This window comes from Thunnus albacares, chromosome 4 (genome assembly GCF_914725855.1).
Source record: "Thunnus albacares chromosome 4, fThuAlb1.1, whole genome shotgun sequence".
NCBI classification, from domain to species: domain Eukaryota; kingdom Metazoa; phylum Chordata; class Actinopteri; order Scombriformes; family Scombridae; genus Thunnus; species Thunnus albacares.
In genome coordinates, this window is record NC_058109.1 from 19,861,140 (window position 1) to 19,872,816 (window position 11,677).

Consider the following 11,677-nt stretch of genomic DNA (forward strand, 5'->3'; position numbering starts at 1 on the left):
TGCAGGACAAGAGTACTGAATATGATCAGTGGGTTCATTAAGTGTAAGTTATTGTAACAAATATATTACATCTTCAAACAACCTCCTACTTTTTTGGTTCCATCCATTGCAAATATCAGGGCAGGTTAAACCAGTTAATATCTATGCCCCCTTTTTGATTAGAAGAATGTTTCCTGAATGTTTTTGGGTGTGTTCAAGTAATGAACTATACTATAAAATGACCTCTAATCATCCTAAATAAACAATTTATGTCACATGACAAGATGACATTAAGTTGAATTACTCAACTTGCAATGTCTGATTACAGCCAACAGTCACTAGATGGCCCCACAAACAACCAAATACCAGAATACCAGAGAGTGCAAAACATTCTTACAGTAATTAATTTTTTATTTAGTTACACTTTTTTAAAAATTCAAATGCACATGGGCACTGTGCAAACACCTTTTTAAAAAAAAAATCCTCTTTCTTCGTATCATTTAATTTGTCCAGAGAAATATTTTACCAGACAAACATGGCCACAGCGTATAAATACAGAACAATGAAATAATAAAACAAAAATATTCACAGTACATATTGACTATCAGATCTGAATGCTTATGAGATGAAATGTACACACATAAAAAGGAAGCTGATCCAGTATGGAATTTATTGCGATCTAAAGAGCCGAGGACAGAACGTACAATAATCATCTTTAAGCTTTACAAGCAACACATCCTCTCTGCTTTTTCATCACTGACGGTGATGCAGAAACACTTCCGTCTATGACTTCAGTGTTTGCTGCCAGCGTATGATACAATGGCTAGATGTCCATCACTGAGTGAAACCAAGAGAAAACGGATCAAACTTGTCTGTCCAGGCAAAAAACAAACAAACCCAAAAAACACTTTCTCAATCATGATCGGCTCCACAATCTGAACATTTGAAACTGCTTTGATAAAATGAATGATTCATCCAGTCAACGGCCACTTCAGAGGCCACAGATGAGACATAACAAGCTGAAATTTGGTTGTTAATCAAAATTATTAACTGTTTTTTTTTGCAGCTCAGTTAGCATCACCATAGTTAGGTTATGTAGGTCGCAGCCTCACAATGGATTATTTTGACTGATAACGCTCTGTTTAACACAACTTTGTTATATTCATACACTTTGACAGTTTTCACAAGTTAAAACTGTTTTTATAAGTTTCAAAGGAAAAGGAATGATCAGTATCAGTGAGCGAAAGCGCTTTGCTAATCAAGGAAAAACATTAATTACAGCCATTTGATGAGCATTCAAAGCTTCTTCAGCCATTTATGTTTCCAAATGATTTAACAACATACACGTGAACACAGAAAAAAAACATTGTGTATCTTTGATTTTTCTCAGCAATGAAAAATGAACAATGAGGTGGAAACAAATGACAATTCTGTCTGATTATCATGTTGCTGTAGTTCAGTCTCTAATGCCATGATTTATCAGGACACTTGTGTTTTTAACTGTCAAACTTCAGCTCTACCGGGATGTTTCATGGTTTATGGTTCCACACAGATACAAAACATGAAATTTTCTCAAGCTTGTCATGATCCACAGACCTTATTTCAGGTGTTGTAACCAAAACTTCATTCAAACTTTAGTCACTTATCAGCTGAGAAAAGCCTTGTTTCAAAAAAGATATAATTTAACAAGTTCTAGGATTTAAGAGCAGTGACAGACGACACCAGGGAAACTGACTGGCAGGACAAAATTTTACACTGATAAGAGCAATGAATATACTTTCATGGAGGAGATAACGTTTCCATATAATGTCAAGTAAATACGCCTAGAATTATGTAACAATCCAATTTAAGAGCAGGCTGACAATATAGACTGTCAGTCATAATAATAAATAATTGTTCTGTCTACCTGAATACTCTTTCTTTCTGAGAGACAACAGTTTCTTAAACATTGCTGCTGCATCTCCCTCCTGTCTGTCTGTCTTTGGCAGCAGCTACGTAAGTTGCTGTTCATATGTTTGAATGAATTTGTGGTGCTCTAGCAGACAGTTTTCCCATGAAGTAAAACACCCACTGAAATAAATTATGCTAAGTATTTGCTCAGCCACTGTGAGGACAGAGGCCTGGGGTTATGCGATAAAGCCTGCTGTGTCACTATAATTCATTTCCAGATGAAATTTTCACTTAAGAAATAATATTCAGTCCTGCACATCTTATCTTGTGCATCCAGCACTTGAAATGCTTGATTTCACCTATTTTTTTGCTCCAGCTGCCTGATTGCTGCAGACTCTTGTTGTTAACCCCGCTGGCTGGAATCTATCAGAGAGAGGAGACAGAGAAAGAGGAAATTACACGTCCTCATGAACTAAATCTGCTATATATGAACATAAATGCAGGAATTAAGACAAAAAATGAGATAATAATAATCAGCTTGGCCAACCTTTTTGCTTCTCTGTGGTGCAACATATCCCCTCTCCTCTGCCCGAGCTGTAGACAGGAGACACACACACTCGGCTGCTTTGGGCAAGGTGTGTGAGCCGCGTTGAACGAGAGGTAGGGGGCAGGTAGACAGAGGACATGGACGGCTTTGAGGGCTTTGAGGAGCTGTGGGAGTTTTCTCTCTCCCAGCTAAGCCAGTAGCCTTTCAGGCCCTCCTCATTGGCCCGCCACGCTACCTGCACCTCCTGATGCTCCACTGGGGTCAGCTGAAGGTCAGCCAGGACAGGCAGAGCTGCTGCAGGTAATCGTGGAAAATACATAGAAGGAAACAACAGAAAGATGTAAACAGCCTGGTCATGTGAAGCTGATACAACATGGAAAAAAAGTAGAACTGATTTACAAAGGAAATCTGAACTGGCAGCATCTAAAGGTCAGCTTTCAATAATGTGGAATAAACAGAACAAATGCGACGCTTTCAACCAAAGACAACTGAATTACAAGTGAAGCACAAAGATATAAAAATGTCAAATTGAAAGCGTACCCTTCTGAGTGCATGCTTTCACAGACATGGTTCTTTCCTTTCCATTCACATGCAGAGCGCTGACTGTGACCAGGTACTGAGTGCCTGGCTCCAGGCCAGTCAGTAAGGTGGAATTCTGCTGACTGGATAACGTCACGGTCTTGACCCGACCGCTTGGAATTGCTCCGTACTCCACAGTGTATCTCTGGACCCGAGCTGGCTGTAGAGGACTCCAGCTCACACGGATCTGGTGAGGGCCGGAGTCTGACACTGAGACCGCTGCTGGGCTTAAAACATCTGAGGGGAGTGCAGGCAGGTGAGAGGTAAGTAGAATCAGAAACCCTATTGTGGCTTAGATTGCAGTACAGTTGTACAAATAAAGAGTTGTATATGTTTGTACAAACTGTAAATTTGAAGACAGGCAAACTGATGTTGTTAATGGAAAACATGCAGTAAGTGGCTCCCTAATGACATGGTCATCTGCCTAGAAACAAACCTCCTGACATAGACTCAGCCTGTTGAATGACTGGTTCTCCAGTTTTATTATTTATTTCTATGAAAAAAAAAACAGAAATTGAAGCATTTGTAATTTATTGACTCTAAATCCATCTGCTGAGGATGATTGTGAGCAATTATTGAAAACTCTGAATCAGAACAGCTACTGAATGGACCTTGTTATGAGATTGTTTTGCCAACTGTTTCCATCTAGTTCTTCCTTTCGTTTCCCTTTTTGTCATGAATTGTCAGACACAGACATTTAGAGTGAAAATCCAACTTAAATTAAATCCTCTCACCAGGAAGAGTGGTGAAGATAACAGAGAGGGTGTTAAACAGCCTCTCGTTGGACTCCGGGCGGAGGGACGCTGTGTAGGTGGTGTCAGGCTGCAGGTTGGTCAGCTCTTTGAAGCTGGAGCCACCTGGGAGATTTTGTCTGGTCTCAGTATTTGTATTCAACATGGAGTTGTACCAGAGTTCATAGAAACCGCTGCCTGTGCTTAGAACAGGACGCCACTGCAGCACAGCACTATGGGAAGTCAAGTCAACCACGCTCAGCCGTTCTGCACGAATAATTTCTGTAAACAAGACAAGATGGGAGAAAATAGCGAGAGGCAAAGAGAGATCAAGAAAAGTGAGTACATTTGAATGTAAATGAGCCATTATGTAGTTAAAAAAACACTTCTTCTGTGTAAAAATAATCGTTTAACATCTGCTATGAATGGAGTGACAGCTTCTACTGCGCTAAACTTCATATTTCAAACACACACATACTGATGATGGCCTCCCTTATGTCCTGTGTGATGATGTCGATGTTATCTATGTCCACAGAGTAGAGGTGGGACTCCAGAGGAGGCGTCACTGCACGTTGTAGCACCCGGTAGTTGCCGTGTACTGTAGACACAGCCAACACAGAAACTCCCTGCGCCTTCAGCTTTGACATCGGCTCGTCCACGTCTCCAGGCTGCACACCATCAGTCAGCCACAGCAGAATCTTTGGCACGTCTGTCTTTGTCTCTGTCAGGAGCTGCTCGGCCACCTTGAGTGCCGCCTCAGTGTTGGTGTCTCCCTGCAGCTGCGTGACACTCCACAAAGCTTTCTGTAGACTTTCCTGATTGTTGTGGGCGTCCAGGCCGAACTCCAGGTTCGGCATGGTTCCCACCTGCAGCAGGCTGACTCTCACGTGCCCACGGCCTAGCGAAAAGGGGCGGAACAGCTCGGCAGCGAAGAGCAGCAGGCGCGAGAACTCGTAGTTAGCCACGCTTCCTGAGGAGTCCAGCAAAATGACAATATCCCCTTCACAGCAGTTCAACACTGCACAAGAGGAGGAAAAACAGGAAGGTTATTTGAATATGTGGGTGCCTTCTTGTTTTGACTGACAGATTAACTAGTTACCATTTTGCAAATTGATGCCACAATACAACCTTTAAGTCTGCATTAACTGATTTTTTTGGGCACTTGGGGGCAGCGGAAACAACCTGTCGACACTGACATATTATCACCTTGTTAGCAAACAGTTCCCAGCAGATGTGTAAATATGATTATCATTCATTTGGAGGTGTGTTTCTGGCCACTTTAAGAGTGTAAGTGCAGTTTTCAATCTCATTTTAGCTCTGTTTTTGGTCTCCACGAATTCCTGAGAGAAATATCTGGCTCTTTATCTGCTAAATGGTCCACTTGCTAGTTGCTAACTTTGCTTGTCTTCTGTTTGGTACTGGATGAGTAGTGTACAGTGGGTTTCTAGAGCTTTTTTGCTGAAAAAGATGCTGATGAGTGAACCAAAACTGTAACCTTACTAGAACCAAAACGAAAGACGCTGTGACACTCTGTAGAGCTCTAAGTCTACAAAGTCTGTCTCTAAGTCTATAAATAATTCTCAATGTCTAGATAATTCTCCGTGGCTTCATCACAATGAGCCACACATTTCAAAAAGACATTTGATTCATGCTAATATAAAAAAATCATTATAGCAGTTTTAGAGTAGAGCTTCCCCCCTTTAAGATACTGGATGAGGGCAAAGACAGGCAAGTTTTTAATTAATGGTTAACATGAATTTTTCATCAAATTTGGTGACTTATTAGGTGCCTACACATTCAAAGATACTAGAAAGTGTTGTCAGTGATATATCATCCTATCATAACTACCTAATAATTCAGTCACAGAAAAAAGGGACACTGATCTGAGGTATCTTAGGCAAGAGGGATCTTATTAATGTCAAAGGCACCATTACCGTCCTTGAGGAAATATTAATATAAAGAATGAGAGACAATAACAGGTATATGAGGTGTCTTGGTTTATGCATGTCACTGAAATCCTCAGAACAATCTGCAGTGTTGCTCACACTGTGTCAAAACATGTCCAGAAATAATTATAGCATTGAGAATACTTAAAGTGGAACTGCTGCAGAGGATTTATTATAGCGAGGGAGCAGGGGAATTGGTCACAGGAGTTGATTTATCAAATGAAGCTGAAGTGAGATTTACATTGTAGATAAACCAGTTTAAAAAAAAAAAGGGGGACAACACAGAGAGAAAAAGAGAAAGCACACCACATGCTAGGATCCCTCCCCTTGAATGAACACATACTGGTTTCTCCATCTCACCTCACATCATTTCTCAGAAGCAATTGTGCCCCCGTGTCTTTGTCAAAAAGTCATCTTACTGGAATAATTTTCAATGAAAAGAATCAATTCCGCCTACAAGCACTAGCCTTCACAATCAGATATGTTCCCAATACATGTGAATGACTCACTCGTCTGTTCCTCCTGGAAACCAGCAAGTATTTCCTAATAATCCTGCTCACTGCATGTGTCTGCAATGTGACTTTTGGTACATTTTGTATCTGTTTTTCATGAAATATTGGTGAAGTCTCTCATGTAGCTATTACTGTTGTAATAATAATTTGGATTGAGGATCAGATTAAAAGTGTGTGCTACATAAGCACAAACTCAACGCACACACCCCTAATTACTCCTTACACAATGTAAACATCTGCTTATTGCATCACTTCTTCCATATCGTTCACACTTCTCTGTCTTTTCCATTTGTAACTCCTCTGCAGAACACACCCATTATTTTATTGTGGCAATGGTCCATAATCATTAAACTTTAATATGTAGGCAGAAAATAAAGCAGCAGGAAAATAAACAGGCAGAGAGGAAATGAGGGAGAACAGAGCAATCAGACGAAGACGTGTCAGCCAACATCTTTGAAGCACCGATAATTTAAGGAGATTAGAGAGAAAAGAGGAGAGAGGTGCTACGGAGGGGGGAGTGAGACCTCTGTGGAAATATCAGTACATGGCGGCAGAGGGAAGAAGCTGAAGGGGAAAAACAGAGATAGAGAAGACACAAATGAGACAGAAAGATGAGGGCAGATAGTTGGATTAGAGTTGTTGATGGAGATGTAGAGGAACTACTCCGTCTTTACATTCCTCTGAGGAAAAGTGCATGTGTGTGTGTGACACAGAGAGAGAGAGAGGGAGAGGGAGATCGGAGCATGTCGTCTGCCATTTAATTGGTTTCAAGCTGTGCCAAGGCCATATGCCACACTGCAGAGCTGCACAGAAGAAAATATATGAATGTTTCCTATGAAGTTTACTGAGTGCACTATCATCATGTGCCAACATCAGACAGATGGTAGACTGTCCAGTCTTTGTGAGATCAATGCATGTTACTTCTAAACGCTTTGCACATTTACTGTATGTTGCTCTGCTGAATTTTAAACAGATTTCCTGTAGAAAAGTGAAACTACAATTTAATTAAAAATTCCACACATTCCATGCAGGTTTATTGTGGGATCCCTGACTTAGCTAATGAGTCCAAATATTTACTTTTAATAAGCTGTGGCCACCTGTAAGCACCAGACCTTTCTCTGATGTTAAAGTTAGCATGAGGAGCGAAACCATTGTCCCTAAAAAATACAGTAATGCATGAATTAAATATGAGCATAATGTGGAGGATCAAACTTTAACTTTTAAAGCACTGCATGGATCTGCATCAGTTTCATCTCTGATCTGAGCCCCTTTTATACCCTCAGACCTCTCTGATCTGCTAACCAATCCCTATCCTCCATGTCACGCTCCCAGAGTTTACCCCTCACGCTTAATTGGTTATTAATTGGTTCTCTGTGCAATATGCCTACTGTATTACGTACTGTAGATGCATTTTTTTTGTCCTCTCTACTCAGAAAATCTGTACTTTCTGTTGATTCACTTATACATCTATACCTTCAAGCCTGTGTAGAAACTTGTTTTCCCACCATTTGTGCACATTGCCCGGTCTAAAATACTGAAAAATACAGATTTGATAGGTTCAGATAATGGCACTAGACAGCCTCCCATCAGTAGCATCAAAAGCACAGAGAAGAAAGGAAATGCATCCACTGCTCATTGTCTAAACCCAACAAATTGTTCTGTTTTTAAAGGGGCTCTCCAACAATTTTAAATATAAAGGTCAGTTTACTTGTCACAATGAGGATTCAGCCTTCGAAAAAAAGGAAAAAGTTGCATAATATCTTTCGTGGCTCTGGAAAATAACTCTGATGACATCACAGTGATGCCATCAGAGACATTGTTTGTCATTCGATGTCCATGTTTATTTAAACTTGGGCTTTGAGGCTCCAATTTTTACTACAGAAAGCCTGCGTTTCAATCTGAAGACCAGTAGTTTGTAAAATGAGGGCGTTCACCAGACAGGGATTATGGGAAATGTAAGTCAGGACATCTCAACCTTTCTTCTTTAAAAAGAGGAAGAGTTCCCCTTTACAAGCCGCTCAGTCACATGCAGCTGAAATGTTTTATGGCAGACCAGAGCAGTTAGACACACTGTTTACTTGCATATGTTTCTATTAACTGGCTGTGTTTCAGTTTGGCTGTAATTTGTCCAGTTTTGTCATAATTTGGAAGAAATTACTTTTTCCGTAGCTTGTTGCATTTAGTACAGCCTGATATTTTGTTCCATAAGAAGCCACAAAAACAAACTTTTTCCAGTTCAGCCAACTGACTTCTTCTCCAGCTCAAACTTGTGAAAAACATGGATCACCTGAAGTGGTGGAAGAAATATTCAGATCATTTACTTAAGTAAAAGTAGCAACCACAAAATAAAAATACTCCAGTAGAAGTTGAAATCCTGCATTCAAAATCTTATAGTATTAGCTTTGAGAAAAATATACCTAAAGTAGTCATAATGCAGAAAAATGCCCCCTGTGAGTGTTGTATGCTTTATTAGTGGATTATTATTACATTAATGTCAAAGCAGAATCTGAATATTACAACTAGTTAAGCAATTGTTAACTACTTTATCTACAGCTGAGTAGATTTATCTATAATACTTGATCATATTTGTTCAGATAAGATGATAAGAGAGATCATAAACTGCAAAGTAGCTTCAGTAATTATAGATAAATGTTAGATAAATGTAGTAGAGTAAACAATTTTAACTGCTCCTGAAATTTAGTGGATATAGAGCATAAAGTAGCAGAAAATAGAAATGCTCAAGTAAAGAACAAGTACCTCAAAAACTGTAGTGAAGCACAGTACTTGAGTAGATGTACTGTGATCCAATGAAGAGAAAATACAATCATCTGTTTGTTGATTTTGACATTTGAATGATTTTTTTCACCCCTTGCAGAGTATTATAATGTTTATATGATTACATCTGTGACCATATAAAATGACATACCTATTACATTTCCTGAATAAAATGTAGTTAAATATTACGTAACACACCAGCACACATTAGCTCACTAGAGCAACACTGTCCGTGTGGTAACTTGTCCAAACCAGACTGCCTGTGGAAATGATCCCGGCCTGCTGCAACATTTCACTTACTGTACTTTTTCTCGTCCCCTCTGTATTTGCATATTAGGATAACGCCCCCCCCCCCCCCCCCCCCCCCCCCCCCCCTCCAACTCCCACAACATTTTTCTGAGGGACTCCATTTACAAGAAAAAGTTAAAAAGAACACACAAACAACCAACAATCTAACACTGGGGACGAATAGGATTACGACGTATAAAGGTCGCATTTGTGTATCAGATCTGGTAAGTGTTCATGTTGCATTCGGCTAAATACCTGACTCCCATTTTGTTTCATAAATGTATCATAAAGGTATCACCTCACCTGTGGCAGGTACAGTGATTTGCATGTTGCTCCGCTGCAACATCGCCAAGAGAAAAACGCAGCCGAGTAAAAAGCTCTTCATCCTCTCCGGGCAACATCAAAAATCGTGAATTTGATCAGAAACAGCACAGGCAGGTGGATTAACGACCGTGTCTTCACAGGCTCCCATCGTACGGCTCACTGTCACACAGGAGCAACTCTGTCGGCTCACAGTTTGGTAACTTTTCAGCAGCAAACACCTGCGTCATGCGTACTATTCACTCACAACTGCGTTTGTTCCGCGGTGTACTCCTTTCCTGTAATATACAGTAGGATTACTTCGTTAAATTGTTTCATGAGTTCACTTTCTAGTACAGATTACTCCTCCTCCTCCTCCTCCTCCTCCTCCTCCTCTTCCTCCACCTCCTCCTCCAACTGCTGCAGCCAGGATATAAAGTCAGTTACTTTTTTAATGGACTTTGGTTTTTGATGAGACAGATGCTTTCTAGATGGTTTCTGTTCCCGCTAGTAATAATCTAATGCAGTCCAGAGGTCATCACACTTGTTCATCTAAGCAGGCAGGCATTACACCACAAGTCAACTATTTAATGAGACTGTGTGTCCCAGAGGGGCCAAGAAAATCTCAGCGTTAAGCATTTCTGAATTAAATGTCTGCTGTAGCTGCAAGAGAAATGATCTCATCTGGTATCCCTGTACAATATCTGAGAGTGATCTGAGCTCTGTTTTCTCTGGGGACACCTGAGTGGTGGAAGAAGTATTCAGATCCTTTACTTAAAGGTGCAGTGTGTAGAATTTAGTGGCATCTAGTGGAAAAGACAACAGACTTGGAAGAAATGGAACATAATATTCATAAGTATGTTTTAATTAGTGTGCAATCATCCGAAAATAAGAATTGTGTTTTCGTTTCCTTAGAATGAGCCCTTTGTATTTACATAGGGAGCGAGTCCCATGGATGTATTATAAGAGCTGGATAGGGCTCCACTGCTCAGCCTTGCAGACAGTTTTTCCCAGTGGTCACTTGCAGCGAAAAATCCCCCTGCGGCTCAAAAAGCATTTTCCCCATAGACCACTCATCTTGACCTTCAAACAAAGTCAATTATGTCTCTTTCTATTACGAATTTTGATCCATGGAGATTTTATATTCGTAAAACTTTCCTCAAGCCAAGAAAAGCGTGTTGTGATGTCATCGCAATGTAAAGTCTATGGGCCGAGCGGGAACTCGCAGGTGGGGCCAGCGAAGGAAACACGACTGCGCATATTCAGTGGGCTGCACAACACGGAAGCAAACCCTTTTTTTGGCATATGTGCCAGCTGAGTAATTCTCAGTTAGCTAGTTTAGTCCAGTGGTTCCCAACCTAGGGGTCGGGCCCCTCCAAAGGGTCACCAGATAAATCTGAGGGGTCGTGAGATGATTAATGGAAGAGGAAAGAAGAAAAAACAAAGTTCTGATACACAAATCTGTTTTTTTAGTGAAATATTGAATCATATGAACATTTATTGAAGTGAAACCATGTGAGAAGTTTAGAGGGAAAAATCACTGTTTGTTGGAGCTGTTAACAACTCATAGACATCTGAAATTTGACCCCAACAACACACTGCTTTTTGTAAGACATCAAAAGCCAAAAAGGTTGGAAACCACTGGTTTAATCTTTAACACTGTGTTGTATCTTAAAAGCTTGTTATATTATCTAATGTGTCAACTCTTCATCTGAAAAGTAACTAAAGCTGTCAGATAAATGTAGTGGAGTAGAAGTATAAAGTTAAAGTGGCATGGAATGGAAATACTCAAGTAAAGTACAAGTACCTCAAAATTGTACTTAATACCGTACTTGAGTAAATGTACCACTGGGACACCCTGACAGCCCCTCAGGATGCCCAGAAGTTGGACCCGACTTTGGGAACCCCTGAATTGAGACAGAACAGAACAGAACAAGACACCATTTGGATCAAGCAGCAGCAAAGAAAACCATTCAGTCGCTCCATTAGGCAGGATTACAGTAAATACCACAGCTGCCACTTATAAGAAAGATAACTTGGATCAAGTGCAGTCTATTCCCATGCGCTTATTGTAATCGACTACAACAGGACCCAAGTCCACACACTCCTCTATGTGTGTGTTTGCCTGTC

General features: G+C 40.4%; 1 protein-coding gene across 2 annotated transcripts; it reads right to left on the reverse strand.

Annotated features, from left to right (window-relative positions):
* Positions 1-372: 372 nt before the first annotated feature.
* On the reverse strand, positions 373-9,894 carry LOC122980178 (von Willebrand factor A domain-containing protein 1-like). Of its 2 annotated transcripts, none has more exons than XM_044347947.1 (6): positions 9,551-9,894; positions 4,205-4,744; positions 3,730-4,008; positions 2,957-3,232; positions 2,417-2,707; positions 373-2,292 (listed from the first exon to the last, which is right to left on the reverse strand). In XM_044347947.1, exons 1-6 carry the CDS (start codon positions 9,630-9,632, stop codon positions 2,273-2,275), a joined length of 1,488 nt encoding a protein of 495 aa, XP_044203882.1. In that variant the 5' UTR covers positions 9,633-9,894; the 3' UTR covers positions 373-2,272. The 2 variants fall into 2 exon arrangements, with proteins under 2 accessions (XP_044203882.1, XP_044203881.1); XM_044347946.1 differs by having other exon boundaries at positions 2,417-2,710.
* Between the last annotated feature and the right edge of the window lie 1,783 nt (positions 9,895-11,677).

Excerpts from the sequence above, each read along its gene's own strand:
- LOC122980178 (XM_044347946.1), bottom strand. The coding sequence starts at position 9,632 with ATGAAGAGCTTTTTACTCGGCTGCGTTTTTCTCTTGGCGATGTTGCAG. Across the intron at positions 4,745-9,550 it reads AATCACTGTACCTGCCACAG|TGTTGAACTGCTGTGAAGGG; the intron begins GTGAGGTGATAC and ends CCTCTTGTGCAG. Across the intron at positions 4,009-4,204 it reads CATAAGGGAGGCCATCATCA|AAATTATTCGTGCAGAACGG; the intron begins GTATGTGTGTGT and ends TCTTGTTTACAG.